The 27,524-nt window shown below is 41.6% G+C and overlaps 1 protein-coding gene across 2 annotated transcripts in view; it reads left to right on the top strand.

Annotated features, from left to right (window-relative positions):
• LOC115105877 (glycerol-3-phosphate acyltransferase 3-like) overlaps positions 1 to 24,262 on the top strand; it is a 38,418-nt gene extending 14,156 nt beyond the window's left edge. The window contains exon 13 of one of the 2 annotated variants that reach the window (XM_029628337.2): positions 24,006 to 24,262. In XM_029628337.2, the coding sequence (XP_029484197.1) occupies positions 24,006 to 24,021 (16 nt within the window). In that variant the 3' untranslated portion in view covers positions 24,022 to 24,262. Of the gene's footprint in view, positions 1 to 11,151; positions 13,517 to 24,005 lie in introns of those variants that run through there. The other variant, XM_029628338.2, reaches the window with a different exon arrangement.
• The last annotated feature ends 3,262 nt before the right edge of the window (positions 24,263 to 27,524 follow it).

The following is a 27,524-nucleotide window of genomic DNA, read 5'->3' as shown; positions in this document are numbered from 1 at the left end:
GAGACAGCGTTTTCCAACACCGTCAACAAAACACCAAATTATGGAATGGTGTCACATTCCCCCAATAGAGTTACAGACTCCTGTAGAATCTATGCCAAGGTCCATTGAAGTGTTCTGGCTTTTGGTGGCCCAACACCCTATTAAAGACATGCTCTGGAACTTTGGCGACTCCTCAGTATTTTTTAAACATCACGCTTTGGCCTGGATGTGTCAATGTGTAGGTCATACATGCACAATCTATGAGCAGAATTACTGTCTTACCTCAATTAGCGACGAAGTCCCTAGTTTGAAAGTAATTGTTTTTCTGGAAGCTGTGCTGCGCCATTTTCCGCAAATTTTCTCCAATGCGAGCCAGCCCCCTAGGAATTTGAGTTCAACCAATGAGCTTCAGCCCCTTGCAATTTGAGTGACAGCTAGCAAGATGCAAATCATGCACACACATCAGAGTGAGAGAGAGAGGGCAATGACGTGGTGCACATCTCCTCACATATGTGAAGTTGTACAAATTTACGGGGACCACTTTTGGCTCGTGAGCTCTTTCAGACCTACTGGCTAAAAAGTATGCAAAGGTACTGTAGAATCTCTTTAAGACACTTTATGTTGGTGTTTACTTTATTAAGGTAGTTACCTGTATCTCTAATGTAAACAAGTAGCATATACTGTGTACTTATTCACTTGATTTATGCAATTCCCGTTTCCTGTGGAGATTTTGTATTTGTGCGTGTAACCTTCTCTTGCGCAGCCTTTTCACAGAAGTCTTAACCTTTCACGTTGTCTTCCCAGAAAAGTTTAAACAAGTCAAAAGAACTGGGTGCTGCCATATTGTTTGCTTTGTTAAAAAACTAACTAATTGACACACAGCCAAAGTTACAGATGATCAAATTCCTATTAAGATTGCATCTGGCTTGGCTCCAGGCGACAGCCTATATTGTAAATAATATTGCCATCTGTGAGATGGCGACAGCTGGGAAATTAAGAAGACACGACGAGGATGGAATTAATAGGGAGAAAATAAGGATGGTTTCTTGGGATCTCTATAAACATGCAGTAATGCAACTTAAATTACACTACTCTTAGTTATTAATTTTCAAATAAACACAATTTAATAACCATTGCTAACCATACACATTGCTGCATAGTATGGATATCTCTGCTACAGATAACAAATGAACAAAAGCTATGTCAAGGCTTAGTCCCCAAAAATGAAAATGTTAATCCTTCCATCCCAGCAATTGTGTGAATAACATTCCCCCTGCTTTAAACAATTATTATAGTCACAGTAAATAAATATTTTATTGAACATATGCAGTAGTAAAAACAGAAATGGACTGATATACCGGACCATTTTTGTCTTTGAGGACCATATTTTCCGTGACACCTCCATTGTTTGCACGATAATTATCATTTTTTTGGGGGGGGGACAATTAGACAGGCCCATTGGGCAAAAAATGGACCAGCCCATCCAGTGGCGTAAAGCAGTTTCGCCCCGCACAAGGACCGAGCAAGCAGCCAGCTCGTGCTAGGGTGTGTACTATGCCAGTGAGCCCATCTGCCATTTATGGCCAGTCCGCCCCTGAGTAAAAGTCCAGACTAACATTTCCCATCATTCCTACAGAATGTGACCTAACATACTGTATGTAGCCTTTCCTGATCATAAGGAATCTCTCATAATAGGTCTCTTAGGCATTTGGGGGATTCAGCTCCATTTTCTCTCCAGCAGCGCCATAATCCACAACTCCACTGCTGTAATTTCAGTCTCTAAAGCAGCTCTGCAAATATCAGTTAATCGGAGCACTTTGCAACTTCTAAGCAAAATGTATACTTTTTAATTTATCTGCCTAGGATGGCTCGAGGCCCCAGGACAATGTTGCTGGATGATATTTTAATGCTGATGAATGTTATTTGTACTGAACATGGGAAACTATAAATGTTACTTCATTGGCAATGATCGTGCCCTATGCATAAAAGTGTGGCGGGTGTGCGTTGCTCATGAATAATTGCCTTTAGCAGCAGATGTTACTTTGCAGAAACCAATTCCTCGGATAAGATTTGCAAAGATTAATTGTCTACAGCTGTTTCATGGCCCGGTGCAATCTTAATACATTTATGATAAGTTTAAAAGCTCACTAGAGGCAATGGAGGCTCCCATGTGAGACTGCAGAGAGAAACGGCTGCTTTATTCCTGCATCTGGATTCATATCCTCTGTCATATTCATCATTAGCCTTTATGCAAGCCGATCCAAGGCGCTGTGGATCATTATTGTGCAAGGTGCAACAGTGTCCTCCCCCTTCCCCCTCTTTTTTTATTTCTTTATCCTTCCTCTCTTTCTCACTCATCATCCCATCATATTTCTTTTTTTTTGTGAGTGAATTATTCAAATTTGTGCAAATGAGTTGTTTCCATTTTTCTCCTCTCCGAGTGGAAATTGAAAGTGACCTGGAGTGACCCACATCTATTACTGGTTCTAAATTGCAGGGGATGTGCCGTCCGTATCACTCTAATGGCACAGGGCCGTGCCAGAGATTCGTTAACGACTGAGATATGACCCTGCCCATGAATAGCACCTGCAGTAGTTAGGAACAATCAGAGTGTTATGGCCCATACTCCAGGCTTTATAAAGCACTGTTTGAATATTCCACAGAGAACCCCGGCAATCATGTTCACTATGCCAATCGTGTGTCAGGGGTCGCACTCAACAGGACAGTCATTTAAAGAGGAGAGTTTTAAAGAATCATTTCATGTTTAAAAGTTCTTGACATAAGCAGCAGGAACACAGATTGTCTGTGGATTTCATTTGCTCTGTGTTTAACCCTGTGCAGCTAGTCCCTCTAAGTCATTGTGTGCTTTTCATTCCACATCAGCTCATATAATAGCATGGCAAGGTTTTCTCTCCCAGATGACACAGCTGCCGATGGATTGTCTGCATCCATTATTTATATGTGAATCCTCAAAACACTATGACCTGTGAGTTACATTACTCTCCTGTACTGTGACCTGTGAGTTACATTACTCTCCTGTACTGTGACCTGTGAGTTACATTACTCTCCTGTACTGTGACCTGTGAGTTACATTACTCTCCTGTACTGTGACCTGTGAGTTACATTACTCTCCTGTACTGTGACCTGTGAGTTACATTACTCTCCTGTACTGTGACCTGTGAGTTACATTACTCTCCTGTACTGTGACCTGTGAGTTACATTACTCTCCTGTACTGTGACCTGTGTGTCACATTACTCTCCTGTACTGTGACCTGTGAGTTACATTACTCTCCTGTACTGTGACCTGTGAGTTACATTACTCTCCTGTACTGTGACCTGTGTGTCACATTACTCTCCTGCACTATGCCACTATCTACATGTTTATTTATGCTACAGATATAATTTTAGTCTCTTGATTTCCTCAAAAATATATAACCTCACCTGTACTATACCATATCTCACCTATAGTGTTATTGTATAATGTGCACATTTTGTCACTGTCTGTAGATAATGTATCACAGTCGTGGTTCAGTTAAATCTAGGGCCTATTGTTGATGACCATTTTCAAATAAGAAATGTTTTTACAGGTGTACAACAGTTTGAAATGTAATTGAGGCCTATGTCTAAAGCCCTTTTACCTAACCAAAGAGCCAGTGTGATTCCAACCTATCAACCCAATGCTGATATTTCAAGTGAGGACATTGTAATGACCCGGTTGTTGTCCATGCGAGAGTAATCAGTGTGTGTAACCTGTAGCGTCTGTCTGTCTGATGATCTTTGTCAATGCCCTCACCTTCCCCTATAGCACATTTAAGTACAATAATTGACAGGTAAGCCATGAATAACGCTGGCTAACCTTGAGTGTTGCTTCATTTCCACACCAGCTCCTACATCGAACATGACTTAATATACTGCAATAAAACTAAACCTTCAATTCATACATTTGCATGATTTATATGTAGGATATTAAATTAATTTAGCGTAATAAATATTCAACAACATGAAAACGATGTAGCTGCATAATGTTAATTTATTCTAATATGATGATGGCCATGGGACTTAATTAGTCATTAGCAGTGGTGGAAAGTAAAGTCATACTTGAGTCAAAGTAAAGATACCTTAATAGAAAATGACTCAAGTAAAAGTGAGTCACCCAGTAAAATACTACTTAAGTAAAAGTCTAAAAGTATCTGTTCTTAAATATACTTAAGTATCAAAAGTAAAAGTATAATCATTTAAAATTAATATTAAGCAAAGCAGACGGCACAATTTTCTTGTTTTTAAAATGTCTCGATAGCCAGGCGCACACTCCAACACTCAGACATCATTTACAAATGAAGCATTTGTGTTTAGTGAGTCCACCAGATCAGAGGCTATAGGGATGACCAGGGCTGTTCTCTTGATTAGTATGTGAATGGACCGTTTTCCTGTCCTGCTAAGCATTCGAAATGTAACAAGTACATTATTTTCTTTAAACATTTAGAGAAGTTAAAAGTTGTCAAAAATGGAAATAGTAAAGTACAGATACCTCAAAAAACAACATACAGTAAGTAATACTTTAAAGTATATTTTTACTTAAGTATTTTACACCACTGGGAATTGGTTCCTCTTTCTCCACTTTCTGTTCATTATCTAAAATAATTAACTCAATGCATTTAATATTTGCCTCTACCCTTTATTATGTTTGCAAGTAAGTAGAACCTGGTGTATGTGCTGAGGATGGATGAAGGTGCTTTACAGTAACTGATGTGTAACATCACGGTAGATGGCATCATCACCATAATGTGTACACAACAAAGGGTGTGCTGACATGGCCATACTCGTATTCATAAATTGAAAAAACTGAAGTGGTTGCAGGCACCCTAGCGTTGGACTTGTAACTGAAAGGTTGCTAGATCAAATCCCAGAACTGACCAGGTAAAAATCTGTTGTTCTGCCCCTGAACAAGGCAGTTAACCCACTGTTCCTAGGCCATCATTGAAAATAAGAATTTGTTCTTAACTGACTTGCCTAGGAAAATAAAGTTAAAATAAATAAATATGTCTAAATAGATGTTAGCTAAATTCCTCCCTACACATTCTCACTGTAAAAAAATAACAACTGCAGATTAGGAGCAGCGTGCAGAGGGATGTGTGTGTGTCCTACATTTGTAGTCAGAATGCTCATCAGAATGCTCATCAGCATTTCATAATTTTTCCTTACCCTTGCCCCGCTTGTTAGATATTATACACATTGATAGCAAATGTCCTCGCCATGTGATTTATCATAATAGCAGGCAGCAGCAATCTAAATGATCAGACCGAAAACATGCGAGGAAAACTGATCGGGTGAAATTATTAAACGAGTGGACGGAGAGATACAGATTCACTCTATCCATTCAGAACAGCAGGATCAAAGTACAGCCCACCAGCCATTCAAACTACCCATTTGATTTATTTAGACCACGTAGAACCTCACACATGACTGACTGACTGACATGTGAAAGATGCGTGCTGGCACCTGAATATTTTTTTCCCGATCATGAAAAAGAATACAAACATACTTGGATTATAATCAGGGACATGGAGAATACTAACCCTTTGGTAATCTACCAGTAATGCCTTGAATGGTTTGGCCAGGGACCTGGAGAATACTAACCCTTTGGTCCTCTACCAGTAATGCCTTGAATGGTTTGGCCAGGGACCTGGAGAATACTAACCCTTTGGTAATCTACCAGTAATGCCTTGGATGGTTTGGCCAGGGACCTGGAGAATACTAACCCTTTGGTCCTCTACCAGTAATGCCTTGGATGGTTTGGCCAGGGACCTGGAGAATACTAACCCTTTGGTCCTCTACCAGTAATGCCTTGGATGGTTTGGCCAGGGACCTGGAGAATACTAACCCTTTGGTCCTCTACCAGTAATGCCTTGGATGGTTTGGCCAGGGACCTGGAGAATACTAACCCTTTGGTCCTCTACCAGTAATGCCTTGGATGGTTTGGCCAGGGACATGGAGAATACTAACCCTTTGGTCCTCTACCTACAGTATATGAATAGCAGTGTGCGAAGCCAGAGTAGATCTGGACATGAATACGTATCCTCTTTCTCTCCCTGGAACAGTTAACATCATCATTCCCCTGTGCCTCCCTTCCTCCCCCGCCTGCTCACCTTCCCGGCGTATAAGAGGAATTGGATGCCTCCTTAACAAATGCCTCATTCTTTGCAGATTATTTACTTTTAATGGGTGCGAGGATGAGAAAAGCACTTAATATGTGCTCACACGAGGCGTGATGTATGGGGTCATCGTAACGCTGGTGGCATCGCCCCCACTTTGCTCTTTTCATATAAATCTATCAGAGGAGAGGAGAGGGGTTGAGTGGAAGGTAAACTGTATACTACAGGGACCTGGGAAAGCTGTGTTCTCTCAGGACAGAGAGGATAGTCAACACCACAGAGGAATAATACATTGTTTCTTTTTTCCGCCTTTTGGGTGCGACCATGCATGTGTTTCGTCAGTAGTGGTAACTTTTTTAGTATGTCACATTCTTGAAAAGGGATTTTTGTGAGAACCAAAAATTATTTTGTGGGGCCATTTATTTGCAATTGGCTAATAATATTCACGTTAAATAGCTGAATATTATCAACAAGACATCATAGAGGCATTAATAGTATCTTATTAATGACTAGGTTCACCTAACCCTTTATAACTACTTGCCCCACTGCTTCTATTCATTCATCTCTGAACTCTTAACGATCAAAAGTATTAATTCCCACAGTATTCTATTATTAATATCCTGAACAGAGATAAAAGTCCTATTAACATAAAGACATAGTCATTACTTTATCCCTGTCACCATTTGTCTTATTTAAATATCAAAAGATAACAGTTTATAACAATAAAAAAAAGACATTCAATTTATTACATTTTTTGTGCCAAATAATCAAAATAATGTTTTGCAGAGCGCTAATCAAAACTTGTAACGTTCTATTATAAATCTTCTGAAAGATATGGATCATTTATACCATGTATGTTTTGAATGAATCTCATTTCTCTTTAGCCCTATCTGAGTGGGCAGAGAAAGCCTCCTTAAAACAGTCATCACATTTTATCCAATATGAATATGTACAGCAATAAAACATGTTTTTGCATGAAATCAACTATTTAATTTGTCAACATTTACATTTTTAATCTGACACTTAATTTAGTCATATTTTACAACAAATTACATTTGTTGGAGCTTTTGATACATAAAGGTCAAATATTATAATGTCTTTGAGGTCCCACGGGTAGCTACGTCAAATCAGAAAATAATACCATTTATTTTATCTTTCTGTTTTAGTTCAGATTCAATTGTGAAAATACTCTTGTTTCCTTAGCTGTGTTTGTGTGGAAAGACAACTAGTAAAAATCCAATTTCTTCAAGACAATGCCATCTGAGAGGGAAAAAGCTACCAGTAACACACTCACTCTCAGACTTTGATCAGAGCCTTGGCAAAGATGTAAATCTTGTTCTGCTGTATTCTTCAGCTTTAATGTCTAACACACACACAGACTCTCTGTATTGTATGCGCTTTGCGGTTTCCTTATAAATTCTTCTCTAAACATTTTTGACAATGTATTTTGCTATACTCTCTGCGCTAATCTTGACTGGCTATATTATAAATTGCAGGGTTGAGGTCAATTGACATAATCATTTAATTAGGAACATCTGCGTAAAGAGTTAACTGTTGATTGCTGATTTTGGAATATTAATGTTTTTCCTTTTTATTCTCAAAATCTCCATTTTGAGTGTGAAATCGAAAAGGCGTACAGACAGACTCCAGACAGTGTACTGTACACTTTATGAGAAGTGTACTGTACTCTCACAGAGGGGACCTCAACTGGATTGAGAGGCATTTTGGCTGGCTGGTTGGCTGACTGGTTCTCTAGCTGGCTGACTCGTTGTCTGTATGGCTGGCTGGTTTACTGGCTGACTGGTTGGTTGTCTGGCTGACTGGCGGGTTTTCTGGCTGGATGACTGGCTGGCTGGCGGGTTGTCTGGCTGGATGACTGGCTGGTTGTCTGGCTGGCCGGCGGGTTGTCTGGCTGGTTGTCTGGTTTTTGTTGTGTGTAGAGTGAGCTGAACAGTGTTTCATCAGCAGGGGAACTAGGGGGTACTGGGGGCTGCTACACTTGCTGATGGGGAGAGTGAGGATGAAACACTAGGTAAGGGATGGGCATCTTTCAAAAAATCTGAACTCAATGTGAGGGGCCTCAGTGGCTCGCAAGTCTGCGTACCCACACCCATGCCCACACATGCAGTCAGTTGGCTTCAGTTCTACGTATTTTGCCATGTTTAGAGAAGGTTTTGCAATTTCATAACACATTTCATGCAATTCTACTCATTTTGCCATGGAGCATAGAGACAATGTTGTAGTTTTAAAGCAAGTTTGCTTCAATTCTACATATTTTGGAATGGGGAACAGAGAAGATTTTTCAATTTTATAACTCAATTCATGCAATTCTACTAATTTCGCCATTGGGTGGAGAGATAAATGTGCAATTTTACAGCTAATTTCCTGCAATTCTACAAATGTTGCCATAAGGTGCAGATAAATATGTGCAGGTTTTAATATTATATCTGAGTGAGAGTAACTAACAAAATCAATGTGGGCCCCCCGGTCGGAAATTCAACCATGATTACTACAAGTTTAGAAAGCTGGCTAGACAAATTTACCCATCAAACATTTTTTTACTGACATGGGCGAGTCACTGATGTAACAAGAGAAACTGCTGATGCACAAACAAATTTCAAAATTGCACCTTGTGTATTCTACTATTCTAACTGTCAACAATAAGTTGAAACCCTGAGTTCCAAAAATGATACACTTTATTTTCTTCCGATTGTTTTTATTTGTCCGCTGTCCGCCAGTTGCCCATCCCTGCACAAGATCATGCGCCGAGCCATGCACTCAGAAAATGAGAATAGAGGCCTCAGCCAACACCACCTTCCTATCATCCTTTTATAACCTGTAGTATTGTAGCAGGAGATTTCTGTCACGCCCAGTCAGATTGATGGGCTTGCCAATGAAACATTACAAGTGCAGAGTAGACTGACCAAACATCTAAACATATATTTTTTTGTAAACGGGGTTACACTCTGGATCCCAGGAGGAGAGCAGATAGTCTTTAGTTAAGATGATCCCATTTCCAACAGCAATTTATAGTCTATTGACTGGAGACAGTGTCTTTTCAGATGTACGGAAATTGTCTTACATTGCAGATGAGATGCTTTGCTTGACACCGGATTCTCGGGCCGCGGCAGGAGCAAATACTGTATCACATTAGATGTCCGGGAGAGGGAGAGATGATATCACAGTGAGATTCTGGTCTGGGCAGACACAGGCTCATATCCGCCCATCTCCAAAACATAATTTGCACCCACCCTCCCTTGCACACACGCACGCACACACACGCGCGCGCGTGCGCACACACATAAACACGACATAAAGCCAGACAATCCCACTGATTGGTAGGAGAAACAATGCCTTTTGTGACACCTATCATATTGTTAAGAGCCGCTGAGACTTTATGCTCAAGTGGCGTTTCTCATTACCTCTCAGGCAGAGCTGTTTTGACAGGGGGATCCTTGACTGCCACTCAAGTCTATCAATGTCAGGAAAGGGCTTAGCGGCAGACCCATATATTTGGATTAAATAGTCAGAGTCATTACGCCGAATGTTATTGACCTTTTAAGATACAACTTTAATAGCTTTTATTTCCCCTCTCTGTCTGTTTGCTTCTGAAACATGAGAGGCTACAGTGCTTATGAAGTCCCTCTCAGGGTTTTGTTGGAATTGGACTCAAATGCTGTAGATCCCCTCTTCCTTGTGGGTCATTCCAAGGGCTTTGTTGCTGAAAAAGGAGAAATTAAACTGCACCACAATGGGAAAGAGGAACAGGCGATCAGGATTACACGACAGGCTACTCATTTTCCAGTAGTTAGCAAAGCTAGACAAAGCCTGGCTAGGACCACATCAATGGGATTTCAATATTGTGCAGTTGAGCCATCTATAAAATAAATATTCAAATGGGAAAGTTGTCAACCTCTTTGATCAGGAAAAATAGGATTTTAATTCAGTACTATGCTACACCATGAATTCTTTGGATTCAAATGAACTTGTTGCACTGTGGTTTGTTTACATTCCTAAAAGGGTGTGTGTGCGTGTGTGCATTTGTTTGCGTATGAGAGAGAATGGGTTCTGTGAGGTTAATATCCTGCCCTGTCAGAACTTACATTTTTCATTTCAGGTGTGTTTATCTTAAGTGGATGGTTCTGGAGGATGACTAATATGGGATGGTGATAGTCGCTGTGAACCAAAACACTGAGTACACTATGTGATTTATCTTGGCTAACATGAGCTATGTGCTATTTCATATAGCCTCTCACTACATCACAGTAAAAGATAGATAAACAAAAAACTTTCTCTGAAGTTATTCTGTTCTCAAACTACTCTTACTCCTACAGACTGTTGTTTGATATAATATAATTGATATAATTCACGACTGTTAGACTGTTTGAAACTATTCAGTCCCAACGACATGTATCCCTTTTTCACTATCATTTTACAATCACTTCACCTGTGCTCCATACATTCTCCATTTCACCATCTCTCCATCTGTCCATACCAGAGCAATAATATTCACTTGTCTCTGTCCCTTTTACACCATTTTACCTGTCCTGACTTCTGTCAAAGCCTGTCCTGTTATTGACTGTCACCAGCCATCAGCTTTTTACGATATCAGGCCCAGGGAAGTCGCAGTTCTTTGTACAAGCACCTACAGTAATTGAATTTGCTGCAGAAATAGTGAGCTGGAAAATGTCATTTTCTTCCCCATCGTGGGTGTATGTGAGGGGAGGCAGGAGCAGGCGGGTCATATCCCCTCCTTCTTAACTTATCTATCCTCTCTTCCATGTTCCACTCTCTCTCCTTTCTCACATATACCCATCCCACTCCATCCTACTCTCTCAAAATCTCCTCTGTCCTCTCACTCCATCCTACTCTCTCCCAAAACCTCCTCTGTCCTCCCACTCCATCCTACTCTCTCCCAAAACTTCCTCTCTCCTCCCACTCCATCCTACTCTCTCCCAAAACTTCCTCTGTCCTCCCACTCCATTCTACTCTCTCCCAAAACCTCCTATGTCATCCGCAGGTAACCTAGTGGTTAAAGCGTTGGACCAGTAACTGGAAGGCTGCTGGATCAAATCCCCGAGCTGGCAAGGTAAAAACCTGTCGTTCTGCCCCTGAGCAAGGCAGTTAACCCACTGTTCCCTTGGTGCCGAAGACATGGATGTCGATTATGGCAGCCCCCCGCACCTCTCTGATTCAGAGGCGTTGGGTTTAATGCAGAAGTCACATTTCAGTTGAATACATTCAGTTGGACAACTGACTAGGTCTCTCCCAAACTCCCTCTGTCCTCATCCTCCTCTCTTCTAAAACCTTCTCTGCCATTCTACTCTCTCCCTAAACCCACTCCATCCTACTCTCCTTTCTTCTTCCAACCTCTCTGTCCTCTTGCCTGCCCCCTCTCTGCCTCTCCCATCCCTCTGAACCCCTCTTCCCTGATATAGAAACCTCTCTGGCAATTTTCACCCAAATACATTCCACAAACAATAGTTTTCAGAATGAGCATTAACAGGGTTGATCACACGAAATGGCCCTTTTAATTTACAGCGGGATTCTATGGATCACAGGGGGGGCGTAGATTAAAGCGTTCAATGAAGCCAGTGATGAGGTATTAACCAGCTAGAGCCCCTCGGGTGCCTGGGGGAGCAAGACGCTGGCCAGAGCTCTGCCTGCTGTGTACAGTTATTCCCCTGTAATGAAGTGCCTCTATGTGCCGGCATGGAGCAGAGGCAGGAAAAATAGATTGAAGATGATGAGCTCTTCAAAGTCATTTCTCGCTCTCTCATTCCACCTCATGCCCGGCCTGCTCCTCTTGTCCCGAGCTCTCGTCTCCCCAAAATGCCTGGGATTTACTTAGCTAGCTGAACAGACCAATGCAATTTTTATGACCTTATTGCTTTTTTTACCCTGGTAATAGTTTTGAATCAATTTATCAATCTGCAGGAACCATCAGGCATGTTGCCCTCAAAGATCAAGTCCAGGTCATTCCATCAATGCACTCAGGTGCACTGAGATGGAAAGGGAAAGGGTGGAAAATGTGCCTCCCCCACAGACCCCCATCTCTGGTGTCACCCATATGAGAATGTGCTTCAAACGGCTTAGCAAACATGCTCTTACCAGTTTAACCCCTCATCCCAAACCCCCACAATCATGCTGTCTTTAAAATCAGTTGTAGGTGAGGTTGGGAGCACTGGGATTTCTTAATATCTATAGCAGCCTGGGACTGGAAAAGAGGATAGACAAAATAAGGGACCTTCCCACTCCTTCTACTCTATGACAGAGCATCTCTTTCAATTCTGTTTTTGTATAAATAAGATTTACCGTGATATTACTATAATCGCACAAAATAATATTGATTTAAATTAATTCCCATAAATATAGAGAAATATGAGCACTTTCATTCAATTAGGATTAATTATCTGAGGGACTGGCTACTGTACACCAAATAGTGGTAGCTCAATAATGTGATAATTGCAAACTAGCTTTGTTTTGCATGACTCTAGATTCATACTCCCTCCCACTGCTTCCAAGATACACTGATATGTTACCTGTGACTATGATATCATGTCTACTATTTTGCTTATTTTAATGATATTTTAAGTTTTTTTTTTAAAGTTAAAAATACAATCATTTTTTTGCAATAGATTTTGTTCAGATTTTTTGCTAATTCATTTTGTTGTCCACACATCTTATGTCAACTGCATCTACGAACATTAACTAGCACATGATGGATATTTATATTTGAAATATTTTATAACTGCTGCAATATGTCCTGCATAAACAAAAACAGTGTGAGCATGTGTGTAACTGTAGCTATATCATGCATGTCTCTGTGCCCTCTACAAGTTCTAGAAGTGTGTTCATACATTGTTGCGCCTGTTGTATGTCTCCATGTGCGTACCTGTGTCCCTGTTTCTCTCTCAGAACCTGTGGAGAGGCTTCTATATTTAGCCTATCCTGTGAAAGCCATCTGCCCTCCCTGTATCCCTGTCGTTTTGCCTCCCTCACAAAGGACCCATACATCTCAGACCTTCTAGGCAAATCACACACTAATGAGCCTCTTTAAGGCTCTTTGAATTTCTAATGAATAACACTGTGCAGGAAAATAAACACATTGCTATTGATCATGCCTCAAAGATTTAGACTAATTTAATAAGTGGACCAGAGCTTGGCTGGGGCTTTGGCTGGCCTGTTGTCTGGGCACCCTGTTCCTCACTCCTCAGCCACAGCACGGGGTGCTGCTGTCTCTGTTGTTAATGTACTGATCTGATCATCAGGCTAGATGGTTAGAGACCCCAAATCCCACTGTTCAGGAAGACTCTCTTTGTGGGAATTGTGATGTATAGCTACAGTATACTATAATGTAAACAAAATAAACCTGCAAGATTAAATGTTTTCTGTGGCATAATTTCTCCTCTGTATTATTATGGGGTAGCGAGGGGTTGGTGTCCCACCCTCTTGAACTGATCTAATACCGATATACAGTGGGGCAAAAAAGTATTTAGTCAGCCACCAATTGTGCAAGTTCTCCCACTTAAAAAGATGAGAGAGGCCTGTAATTTTCATCATGGGTACACTTCAACTATGACAGACAAAATGAGAAAAAAAATTGTGACTGTTTGAGGTTGTGGAGGTCTTCTATACTGATAACAAGTTCAAACAGGTGCCATTAATACAGGTAACGAGTGGAGGACAGAGGAGCCTCTTAAAGAAGAAGTTACAGGTCTGTGAGAGCCACAAATCTTGCTTGTTTGTAGGTGACCAAATACTTATTTTCCACCATAATTTGCAAATAAATTCATAAAGAATCCTACAATGTGATTTTCTGGATTTTTTCCTCATTTTTTCTGTCATAGTTTAAGTGTACCTATGATGAAAATTACAGGCCTCTCTCATCTTTTTAAGTGGGAGAACTTGCACAATTGGTGGCTGACTGAATACTTTTTTGCCCCACTGTATATGTATACGGTATCTTAGCTCCCTAGTGGCGCAGTGGTCTAAGGCATCACTACAGCTCCTGGTTTGAATCCAGGCTGTGTCACATCTGGCTGTGATTGGGAGTTCCATAGGGCGGCGCACAATTGGCCCAGCGTCATCTGGGTTTGTAAATAAGAATTTGTTCTTAACTGACTTGCCTAGTTAAATAAAGGTAAAATATATGATCTTGAATACAGTTACCTTTTTGTTTTCTATTGACTGGTGGGCAGTTTGGTATCCAATGTTGTGAGATACAGTATGATCCTCATTAGCTAGGGCACTGAATTCATCTGGTACTGAGCTGCATTCTGTAAAACCAAAGGAGCCCAACCACCTTGTGGTCCCTATTAATTCTCTCCTAATATATTGAAATATTATGCAACATGTTTAAGTCATAGATGAGAAAGATCGAGGTGGAGGCAGGTGATTGATTATTTGATGACACTTGCTGGTAGTTTTTAACATCCTTTTAAGGCAGTGCTTCTGGGCCACTGGGGTATTGGACAAAGGACAGTGGTCATTCTGTAGGGCAAAGCCTGATGAATATTGAAAATGTATCTTACATGCAACTGTGCCAAGGGTGCTCATAGTAGACCCTGTAGTGGTGAATACTGGAGCTACCAGACATGTAGTTGTAAAGCTGTTTATATTGAAAAATGAAGTAGGCTAGATTTCCAACGGCTACAATCTATTGATAGCGATCAGTTATCAATATATATTTTTCTTGTTACTCCATAGTTACATTTAGACAATTGTATACCATCTCAATTGACTGATAAACATTCTGTATACCTCAGCATATTATCCACAGTCCATATGATGCAACATGTGAAGGAGTGGAATCACTTGTTCACTGAGCTGGTCATATAATTGAATGTCATCTAGTAAATGTGGACCGGCCCTTTGAGGTCCAGTGACTTTGTTGATGGGCTACAGTACATTACAGTATGTCTGATGAGGAGGCTAGTGAGGAGTGGGTCGGCATCCAAAGCCCTCTTCCTGACCTACACCATTCCAAGAAAGAGGCCCTGTTCTCTGGCCAATATTAGACTAATCGCCCTTAAAAAAGAGCATTAAGCAAAGAGCTAATGGAATTTGGGGTATAATAATATAGGGATATAGTGAGACAATTCTATTAACAAGATATAAATCATGTTGAGTGTGAGGTAAGTGTTTTTTTAATTGATTGATGGAAACGGATATCCATAGGTTTTCTGAAGACTAACAGTCATTTACCGTAACCTGCACAGTGAAAGAGGCAAAAGGGGAGCAATAAGGAAATTACAGTGGGCTGGGGATAACGGATTCAGAAAATATCATCATGGATGGAGAAAAAGTGGATTCCACAAAACAAACACATACTGTAAGCCTACATACATATCCCTTCCATGTTCAGATAAATTGTTTTAATTAGTATCATTAGTACAGGCGTTGAGAAGTGTACGTTTAGAGTTGACTGACAGGGAGACAAATGTTAAGGCAGCAATAATAATAACATGCAAGTCAACAGAAAGAACAGATCTGTCTGAACATCGACACCAGCCATCTTGAATCAACAGATGTCCAATATATTCCATCACCGACACCTAGATACTTTCATTAGAATAACACGAGTCACACATACAAACACAATTGTGAACACCAAAATACCTCATAAACCGATATGTGGTGTCAGCCCAGACCCGTTGTTTCAGAGATAATGCACATTATTTACAAGTCTTCATGTTCCCCTCCTCTCTCTCCCCCTATATTTCACCATGCTCCTTTTCAGAGGGTGAATTAACAGAGGAACAACACTGGTTGCTCAGAATGACAAGAGAAAGCGGCCCCCTGATAACCATCAAGTGGAACAAATTATAAGTGTTACAAAATAAAATGACAAAGGGGGGGGGGGGAGTTGTAGTGTAAGTTAACAAGGTTGTGATCAATAGCAGACAGCAGGACCCTGTCTCTCTGTGCCTGCCTGCCTAGTGTTATCTCCCCTTCATGTTCATTACAGTCAGCCTCTTGTTCCCTCAGCCCAGACACTGACATTGATCGACAGCTCCTATTAAGAGCCTTTCCCTTGCAGCTGGCAAGAGCAGATACATGAAATCAAACAGTTATTGCTTGTCATTGGGCCTGGCAAGTAAAATATGGCCACTAAATAGTTGTTGCCATCAGATGCGGTTTGATACAAGGTTTTAATTTGGGAGACTGCTCCATTACACTGATGCAATTGACACCAGCCTTTTGTTTGGGGGCGATATGATTGTGTACATGATCCCTGGGTTTTGATAGGCTGTTTCCTCAGGGGCTTTGTTTTGCTTTTTATATGTTTTTCTGCTTGTCAGAATACGCTCCCTGCCTGAACAGGGGATGTTATCACCCTCCTTCTCCTCCTCTTTTCTTCTCCCCTCCTCTTTCAGCCCTCTGTCCGTGTCCCCTTATCAGGAGGTGTCTCGGTGTAGCAACCCTAAGCTCTCGCCTGGCTACAAGATAAGACATTCCTTATGAGCAGTAGGTATGGTGACACAACAATAGCCGAGGTTGTCAGGCTCAAATTACAGCTCTCGTCTCTTCCTGTGCCAGGACGATATCTAACCTCCCCTTCTTTGAATTACAACCGTGAAATGGGCCCTAAACGCTCATCTAATAAGGATGTATTAGTAACACCCCCCCTGCTGTCACACAGACACACACTCCCCCCTAAAACTCTATGCTGAACACGATCACCGTGGCGACGTCAGGCCAGGAACAGGACAGCTGTGTGATGACGGGCAGCGGGTGGTGTGGGTGGTGTCCTGTTCCCTGCTTTGTGTGCTGCATATTAAAAGTTTTATGGAGGCAATTAAATGTGTACTTACTGGCGAAGAGTTGGCGGAATGGATGTACAATTGAATTAGTAGTTATGATGGGCCACATTTCAAGATTAAGTAAATGCAATTACCTCTGACGTTGTCTCCCTCCTCCCAAAAGGTTAGGCTGCACCATGTTACTTAATTACCCTCGTCACATACACTTTTCCACTGATGTCATTTCACAGCAGCTGGAAGGAAGTGAGAGGCTGGCCAGTCTCCTCGGTTCTGTGTGGAGAGTGAAGAGAGCCATTGATATTCTTCTCTGGGCCTGTTTTACAGCGTGAAGCATTGAAGCTGACTCATCCCAATAATAAGAGTTTTGCAAAGACACCTCGGTAGAGAGATTCCTGGGCTTGTCTCTGGCTTTGCAGGTTAACTAAATTGCATTATGGGGATAATGCTAAGTTATAGTATTGGATGTAAACTGGGACTGGACAGGGCAACTGTCATGTATTGTCATGTTATGTCTTGTTCCTGTTCTTTCTCTTCACTTCGTTTCCCCCTGCTGGTCGTATTAGGTTACCTTCTCTTCCTTTCCTTCCCCCAGCTGTTCCTCATCTCCTCTAACTACCTCGTTTACCCTCTCCCACCTGTTCCCTTTTTCCCTCTGATTAGGTCTCTATTTCTCTCTCTGTTTCTGCTTCTGTCTTTGTCAGATTCTCGTTTGCTTCACCCTTGTCCCGTCCTGTCGTAATCTGCCTCTTCATCAGATGCTACGTGTGATCAGGTACCTCTGTCCTCTACAACCCGCGCCTACCCGGAGAGACCAGCAGTCTGTTGCCGCTAACCCTGCTATTCTCCTCTGCTGCTAGAAGGGGACTCTCCTGTAAAGATCAGAGGACTTTATGATTTATTTGTCGCTCTCTCTGCGGGTTGTCTATTTTGTCAATCGATACATCTGAAGAGGATCTATGTCTTCCCTGTGTTTTGACATTAAAAGACTCTGTTTCTGTTAAACCGCTTTTGGGTCCTCACTCACCTGCATAACAGCAACATGACAGCTGGATGGTCTACACAGAGTCAGACTTCAAATCAATTAAAATGTTATTGGTCACATACACATGGTTAGCAGAAGTTAATGTGATTGTAGCGAAATGTTTGTGCTTCTAGTCCGACAGTGCAGTAACATCTAAAAAGTAATCTAACAAATTCACAACGGCTACCTTATACACACAAATGTAAGGGGATGGAATAAGAATATGTACATTTAAATATATGGATGCACGATGGCCGTGCGGCATTGGCAAGATGCAAAAGATGGTAAAAAATAAGGTATATACAGTTGAAGTCGGGAAGTTTACATACACTTAGGTTGGACTCATTAAAACACATGTTACGACCACTCCACAAACTTCTTGCCAACAAACTATAGTTTTGGCAAGTCGGTTAGGACATCTACTTTGTGCATGACACAAGTAATTTTTCCAACAATTGTTTACATACAGATTATTTCACTTATAATTCACTGTATCACAATTCCAGTGGGTCAGAAGTGTACATACACTAAGTTGACTGTGCCTTCAAACAGCTTGGAAAATTCCAGCAAATGATGTCATGGCTTTAGAAGCCTCTGATAGGCTAATTGACATCATTTGAGTCAATTGGAGGTATACCTGTGGATGTAGTTCAAGGCCTACCTTCAAACTCAGTGCCTCTGCTTGACATCATGGGAAAATCAAAAGATATCAGCCGAGACCTCAGAAAAAAAATGTAGACCTCCACAAGTCTGGTTCATCCTTGGGAGCAATTTCCAAATGCCTGTAGGTACCATGTTCACCTGTATAATCAATAGTAAGCTAGTATAAACACCATGGGACCACCCAGCCATCATACCACTCAGGAAGGAGACACGTTCTGTCTCCTAGAGATGAACGTACTTTGGTGCGAAAAGTGCAAATCAATCCCAGAACAACAACAAAGGACCTTGTGAAGATGCTGGAGTAAACAGGTACAAAAGTATCTATATCCACAGTAAAACGAGTTCTATATCGACATAACCTGAAAGGCCGCTCAGCAAGGAAGAAGCCACTGCTCCAAAACCGCCATAAAAAAGCCAGACTACGGTTTGCAACTGCACATGGGAACAAAGATCGTACTTTTTGGAGAAATGTCCTCTGTTCTGATGAAACAAAAATAGAAGTGTTTGGCCATAATGACTATCATTATGTATGGAGGGAAAAGGGGGAGGCTTGCAAGCCAAATAACACCATCTCAACCGTGAAGCACGGTGGTGGCAGCATCATGTTGTGGGGGTGCTTTTCTGCAGGAGGGACTGGTGCCATTCACAAAATAGTTGGCATCATAAGGGATGAAAATTATGTGGATATATTGAAGCAACATCTCAAGACATCAGTCAGGAAGTTAAAGCTTGGTTGCAAATGGGTCTTCCAAATGGACAATGACCCCAAGCATACTTCCAAAGTTGTGGCAAAATGGCTTAAGGACAACAAAGTCAAGCTATTGGAGTGGCCATCACAAAGCCCTGACCTCAATCCTATAGAAAATTTGTGGGCAGAACTGAAAAAGCGTGTGCGAGCAAGGCCTACAAACCTGACTCAGTTACACCAGCTCTGTCAGGAGGAATGGGCCAACATTCACCCAACTTATTGTGGGAAGCTTGTGGAAGGCTACCCGAAATGTTTGACCCAAGTTAAACAATTTAAAGGCAATGCTACCAAATACGAATTGAGTGTATGTAAACTTCTGACCCACTGGGAATGTGATGAAAGAAATTAAAGCTGAAATAAATCATTCTCTCTCCTATTATTCTGACATTTCACATTCTTATAATAAAGTGGTGGTCCTAACTGACCTAAAACAGGGAATTCTTACTGGGATTAAATGTCAGGAATTGTGAAAAACGGAGTTTAAATGTATTTGGCTAAGGTGTATGTAAACTTCCGACTTCAACTGTACATATGAGATGAGTAATGTAGGATATGTAAACATTATTAAAGTGGCATTATTTAAAGTGACTAGTGATTCTATTATTAAATCCATTTATTAAAGTGGCCAGTGAGTTGAGTCTGTATGTTGGCAGCAGCCTCTCTATGTTAGTGATGGCTGTTTAACAGTCTGATGGCCTTGAGATAGAAGCTGTTTTTCAGTCTCTCGGCCCCAGCTTTGATGCACCTGTACTGACCTCGCCTTCTGGATGATAACAGGGTGAACAGGCAGTGGCTTGGTAGGTTGTTGTCCTTGATGATCTTTTTGGCCTTCTTGTGACATCGGGTGCTGTAAGTGTCCTGGAGGGCAGGTAGTTTGCCCCCGGTGATGCGTTGTGCCGACTACACTACGCTCTGGAGAGCTTTTCGATTGAGGGTGGTGCAGTTGCCGTGCCAGGCGGTAGTACAGCCTAACAGGATGCTCTCGATTGTGCATCTGTAGAAGTTTGTGAGGGTTTTCGGTGACAAGCCAAATTTCTTCAGCCTCCTGAGGTTTAAGAGGCTCTGTTGCGCCTTTTTCACCACGCTGTCTTTGTGGGTGGACCATTTCAGTTTGTTTGTGATGTGTACGCCGAGTAACTTAAAACTTTCCACCTTCTCCACTACTGTCCCGTCGATGTGGATAGGGGGGTGCTCCCTCTGCTGTCCACGATCATCTCCTGTGTTTTGGTGACGTTGAGTGAGTGGTTATTTTCCTTACACCGCACTCCGAGGGCCCTCACTTCCTCCCTGTAGGCTGTTTCGTCATTGTTGGTAATCAAGCCTACCACTGTAGAGTCGTCTGCAAACTTGATGATTGAGTTGGAGGCGTGCATGGCCATGCAGTCATGGGTGAACAGGAAGTACAGGAGAGGGCTAAGAACGCACCCTTGTGGGGCAACACTGTTGAGGATCAGCGGGGTGGAGATGTTGTTTCCTACCTTCACTACCTGGGGGCGGCCTGTCAGGAAGTCCAGGACCAAGTTGCTTAGGGCAGGGTCGAGACCCAGGTTCCCAAGCTTAATGATAAGTTTGGAGGGTACTATGGTGTTGAATGCTGAGCTGTAGTCAATGAACAGCATTCTTACATATGTATTCCTCTTGTCCAGATGGGATAGGGCAGTGTTCAGTGTGATGGCAATTGCATCGTCTGTGGACCTATTGGGGTGGTAAGCAAATTGGAGTGGGTCTAGGCTAGCAGGTAGGGTGGAGGTGATATGATCCTTGACTAGTCTCTCAAAGCTCTTCATGAGCTTTGATAGTCATTTTGTTCAGTTACCTTAGCTTTCTTGGGAACAGGAACAGTGGTGGCCATCTTGAAGCATGTGGGGACAGCAGACTGGGATAGGGATTGATTGAATATGTCCGTAAACACACCAGCCAACTGGTCTGCGCATGCCCCGAGGACGCGGCTAGGGATGCCGTCTGGGCAGGCAGCCTTGCGAGGGTTAACACGTTTAAATGTTTTACTCATGTTGGCCATGTTGAAGGAGAGCCCACAGTCTTTGGTAGCGGGCCATGTCGTTGGAACTGTATTGTCCTCAAAGCACACAAAGAAGTTGTTTAATTTGTCTGGGAGCGAGACATTGATGTCCGCGACGGGGCTACGTCCCGTGTTTGAGCCGTTGAATTTGCGACTCTACTTTGTCTCTATACTGACGCTTTGCTTGTTTGATTGCCTTGCGGAGGGAATAGCTAATAGCTGTTTGTTCTTGGTCATGTTTCCAGTCACCTTGCCATGATTAAATGCTTTCAGTTTTGCGTGAATGCTGCCCTCAATCCACGGTTTCTGGTTAGGGAAGGTTTTAATAATCACAATGGGTACAACATCTCCAATGTACTTCCTAATAAACTCACTCACCGAGTCAGCGTATACGTCAATGTTATTGTCTGAGGCTACCCGGAACATATCCCAGTCCACGTGATTGGAGCAATCTTGAAGTGTATAATCCAATTGGTCAGACTAGTGTTGGATAGACCTAAGCACGAGTACGACCTGTTTTAGTTTTTGCCTATAGGAGGAGCAACAAGATGGAGTCATGGTCAGATTTGCCGAATGGGGGGCGGGGGAGGGCCTTGTATGCATCACGGAAGTTAGAATAGCAGTGGTCCAATGATTTGCTCGAGCGGGTGCAACAATCAATGTGCTGGTAGAATTTGGGTAATCTTGTTCTCAAATTAGCTTTGTTAAAATCCCCGGCTACAATAAATGCGGCCTCGGGGTATATGGTTTCCAGATTACATAGAGTCCAGTGAAGTTTTTTCAGGGCCGTAGAGGTATCTGCTTGGGGGGGATATACACGGCTGTGACCATAATCGAAGAGAATTCTCTTGGAACATAATGCGGCCAGCATTTGATTGTAAGAAATTCTAGATCAGGTGAACAAAAGGACTTGAGTTCCTGTATGTTGTTATGATTACACCATGAGTTGTTAATCATGATGCATACACCACCGCCCTTCTTCTTACCAGAGAGATGTTTGATTCTGTCGGCGCCACGCATGAAGAAACCCATTGGGTGTATCGACTCTGACAACATATCCCGAGTGAGCCATATTTCTGTGAAACAGAGAATGTTACAATCTCTGATGTCTATCTGGAAGACAACTTGTGCCCTAATTTCATCACCTTGTTGTCTAGAGACTGGACATTGGCGAGTAGTATGCTCGGAAGTGGTAGATGGTGTGCTGGCCTTCCATGTCTGACCAGGAGGCCGCTCCGTTTGCCTCTCCTGTGGCGACGACGTTGTTTTGGGTCGGCCTCTGGGATTAGAACCAATGTCCAGGGTGGAGATCCGAACAAAGGGAAAGTCGTATTCCTGGTCGTAATGTTGGTAACTTGACGTCGCTCTTATATCCAGTAGTTCTTCCCGGCTATATGTAATAACACTTAAGATTTTCTGGGCAAACAATGTAAGAAATAATACATAACAATAAAAATAAATACTACATAGCTTCCTACGGATGTGAAGCGAGGCGACCATCTCTGTGGGCGCCATCTTGCAAGGAAACACCAAGGAAAATGGCCCGGATAAAATGTATATGGAACTTTTCACGGCTTACTTTGGCCTTGGTTATGGAGGGTAAAAATTATTCCAGATTGTATCTCTTTCCACAGAAGCCCACTGATCACTAGATCTATATGACTGTTTGACAGAGTGGGAAATATATAAGATGATGATGAACTTTGTGAGTAACAGTTTGTAATTTTCTCTCTGAGAGGTCTGAGGTCACTCTCCAGAGTACTGATGAACTTTGATAAGTACATTTTGTGAGTAACAGTTTGTAAGTTTCTCTCTGAGAGGTCTAAGGTCATTCTCCAGATACAATACATCAAAGCAATTCTCTAACTGCCAGGCCGTTGACAGCGATAAGTGACCCTTGTATCAAGGGTCTGCCTCATATGATCTCTCTCTCAAAAGTATTTTTTTCTCCCTCACAGAGCAGTTTACATGGCCTCCCTCCCTCTCCCTCATCTCCACTCCCTCAGAAACAGTTGATTAGTACTGAGCTCTTAGGCATCGTCATTTGCCAGTGATAGAAGCTCAGCAGCCAGTGTGAATCTGGTGTCCTTGCAGATTTAGTGGTCACTTTCCTCAACTTTGGCCATTAACCTGAGTACAGCAGGCAGTTGGCCCCCTTCTGAGCACCATGGGTACATTTATTACCCAGGGACACTCTAATGGATCCCAGTTAAGGTGTGTTAACAATTTTTCTATCGATTAATAGGAGGAGAATGATAGCCAGACCAACATAGCCCAGACGATTTAGTGGCTTTTAAGGTAGTAGCGATGAATATAATGCTTTCGAAAGAGCTTCTGGACATTATATATATGACACCTGCTACATTAAGCTACATTAAGGTTTAATACATCTTCATTACTGGCACTTTGCCCAACCCCTTCAAGGTTGAAATAGAGATCCTGCTTTCATTAGACTACCCATCATCGCTCTATGGAGAGATATTAAATAATAATGTAATTGTTGAAACAGTTCGGCCTTAGTTTTTAATGTTAATCGATGTATTAAATATTAAACAATTCCATAACAGGAGTTTGAGCCGCTCCCACCAGGACGATGCAGGAAAATGCTGCAGCAGCATCAGGCTAATCTACGCTCTCTCTCTCTTCCTGTAATTAGGCAAAGTAGAGGATGATGACAAACCCTGACCCCTGACCCCTGGCCTGCTACTTCTGGCTGCTGCTGCCTGGGAGAACCAGAGAGGAAAGAGCTGTAAAGTAGTTGTTGAATCAGAGGTACTGGAACTCATGTAGAAGCACATTTCAATAGGTCATTTTAGACTTTCCTTATAAGACTCAGCATGCCTGCTACTGTAGTTATAAGACTTAGCATCCCTGCTACTGTAGTTATTTTGAATGGTCACTGTGTTAGCCTCAGTTTGGAGTACCTGAAAATGTACAGTGACTACAATTTATGGAATGGCTAATAAATTAATTCACACATCCAGTCTACCTTTTGATAATGTGTTGAAGAGGCAATGAAAATCATGTAACATTTGTATCATGTCATCCCTAAAGCATGCAAGCATCATTATTTTACTCTGTGTTGACATTTGTACTCGTATTTCATATGAATTATAGATTTGCAAATATGTGTTCAACCTCAAACAAACACTCAATTCTATATGGACAGAGGGCAAGAAACTCTGGAAGGGAATAGCTAAAGAGAAAATCCATCCCCAGAACATTAAAAGTAGAAGACCAAATCATGTTGGATGAGAGAGTAGTTTTGGCTGCCGCACACGACGCAGCAAAAATAAACAACACAGTGAGCTTACGTCAGACTGGCTAGTGCGGGGGGCGTTCAGCGGTGCCCTGTGTGTAGAACGAAAACAGCCTGACCTACAGGAGGCCCGGGACCGGCCCAGCCGCCCAGATATACAACCCCAGAGCACTATTGCTTTTCCCTTCAAAGCACCAAAAAGTTTCATGTTTGGTTTGCAAATCTTTTGATGAGTGTCTCCTTCAATTATTTTTTTGGCTCACAAAGTCAGACCAATGAGGATTGTTATGTGGTGGTAGATGTTTGATTAACTCACCTGTCTATTATTGGCCAGTTTATTTGGCTTTGGAGTAGTTTTGTTGCGGTGAGGGGATGGGGGGAGAAAAGTAACAAACATGGCAAAAATGTGAAGAGAAAGTTTAAAAATGTCACTACTGACTATGATGGGTTGGAGCAATTATAGAAGGAATAGCATTTCATTCCTTTATTGTTCAATGCCACATTAGCAATCTGCAACGTTTGGGAATTGCTGCCAATAGAGGCTGCTCTGGGCAGATGGGCAGGCCCGTAAGAAGGATCCATTGCCACATAAATTCCCTGTTGCCACCAAAAGAGAAAGGAGAAACAACACTAACAGTGGTTTATGGCTGGGCTAGGATGATGCCAAAAGCAACAGTTCATACTTTTTTCCCCCAATCAGACACGTGAGGGATCAATATAGATGTTCTCTCTTTCCCATTATTAAACAGAGGAAATATATGGTAAGTGGTATGCATGACCATGATACAAAAAACACTGGTCAAAGGTATGTCTTAACAATTCAGATGATTACATTACTTAGGAACTAGGTGGGTAGGTATGTTGGATTGTCAATTTTGCTGTTGTATTGCTGTTGTCTCTCAAAACCATGAGCATCCAAATTATAATGTTCAATGCTTGACTCGATTAAAAAGCCAATATTTTTTGTAAAGCTTTTTACTGACCCCCATTCTTAACCCTCACCTGTCAGAATAATAGATTGCGTTTTAATATCCAAAATAGCCTTTGTTTGAGTTTAAATGTGAATGTTTGTATTTCCACATAATTTGTGTATGTAAATGGTTGCTGGAGTCCTGGCAAACAGATGTTGAGGAGGCCACATTCAGATCTGCAGCACCTGCTTATTTAAACAGAGGCCTGTTGATGCCTGGGTCTCGCCTGTTTTCTTTCCAGAGGCACCTTGCTGCATCGCAGAAGTTGTGGTCCTGTGTGTGGTAGGTCCAGCATGTCCCATTATCTATAGACCCCTGAGGACACTTTGAAGGTATGGCCAAGTTAGTGTTTGTTTTTGGGCGCTAAGTCCAGCTATGAGAACCCTGTGATAGAGATGCAATGAGAAAAAAAAGAAAAAGAGGATTTACTTTTATGGTGGTATGGTATGCTTTCTTATATCTCATAGCTTAGCTTAAACTACACTTGAATCATTTTGTTATTTTACAACTAGAAACTCATAATTCATACCTGTTTAAATTGAAGTATAATGTTTTGGGGGAAAAGATACTCCTTAGCCACATAAACAAATGTACTTTGATGTAATAATAATGTCACAGTGAATAGCTGACATTCACCACCTTAAAAAACAAACTATTTAAATAGTTTTGTTCCAAAACGCTATATATCCATTTTCATAAATATTGGTTAATTTACTTTATTGTTTAAAGAAATTATGAAAGAGATTGGTGTGTTTCTTCAGTATCTAATTATGGCATGGGGTTGTTCAATGACATTATTTGTTTAAAATCAATTGATTGTTTCATTTCAGAGAGACAAATAATCATGATTTGTTTTGCTAAATGTGGTATATATCCTCAGAGAAATACATATCACAGACAAATATACAGGATTCGATCATTCCATTACAGCCAAAACATTTATATACAGTGTTTTGTAAAAAATTTAAAAAATTTAAAAATAAAACATTTTCATGCATATCTAAAATCTGTGAAAAAAACATCTGAGAACAGTAATATTTTACACACACATGAAGGTGCCCATAAGCAATCATTTCTGATGAAAAAACACAGATGTACATTTTTTGTGTGGATATTGCGTTTTGGAAATAAACTCTTCAATTATAGGTTATCCTGATCCCTTTCTTTTCAACAGTGAGATGCTGTGAAAAGCAATCGTTCAACCACAAGTAGCATAATATTATCCAGACCGTTGTCAGACCCCAGCCCAGCAGCATAGCGGCAGCAGCCAGGCACCATAACAAGTGTATCTATTGCAAGCAGACATTTACAGAGACTGCGCTTCATTCTCTGTCCTCAATCTTCACAATTGACTTGTCATGTATTTTCCAGCTAATTAGGTCTTTTAAAATGGGGGCTATGTAAAGCCTGCATTGATCAGAGCATGCTGCTAAATTGACCGTAAATGCTGCCATTCAATCTGGGACAATTACCTCCCTATAGCAAGAATTAGGATTCATTAATGATACTTATTGTAAACAGGAGAGTGACGGAAGGGTGACATGTATGTATTCATGTGAGATATCAGCAACCTGTTTCACAGTGGTAAGGTTGACCTTTTCTTCAGGCTCACAGGCTGAGTTAAATAGAGAGAGGTCAAGGGTGAGAGTGCAATGAGAGGGTGTGGGTGGGACAAAGGCTTCCATACATTTGTTTTTCTTTCTCTGCCTTTTCCCCTATACTAGACACATCTGGTATTTAGAACATCCTCCACATTATTTAAGCAATCAGGCTCGTGGATTATCGTAAATAACACTTGCTTAAGTTCTTAGGCATGACTCCAAGCCTAAGAATATCCTTCCAGCCTTAATTTGGAACCCTAGAACACTGGCTTACCCTTTGACTTTTGACTACCTCAGCTCTCCCATGTCTACCTCAGCTCTCATCCGTCCTACCTCTCCTCTGT

This window comes from Oncorhynchus nerka, linkage group LG22 (assembly GCF_034236695.1).
Source record: "Oncorhynchus nerka isolate Pitt River linkage group LG22, Oner_Uvic_2.0, whole genome shotgun sequence".
Classification (NCBI taxonomy): domain Eukaryota; kingdom Metazoa; phylum Chordata; class Actinopteri; order Salmoniformes; family Salmonidae; genus Oncorhynchus; species Oncorhynchus nerka.
This window is presented reverse-complemented; position numbering and strand designations above follow the sequence as displayed.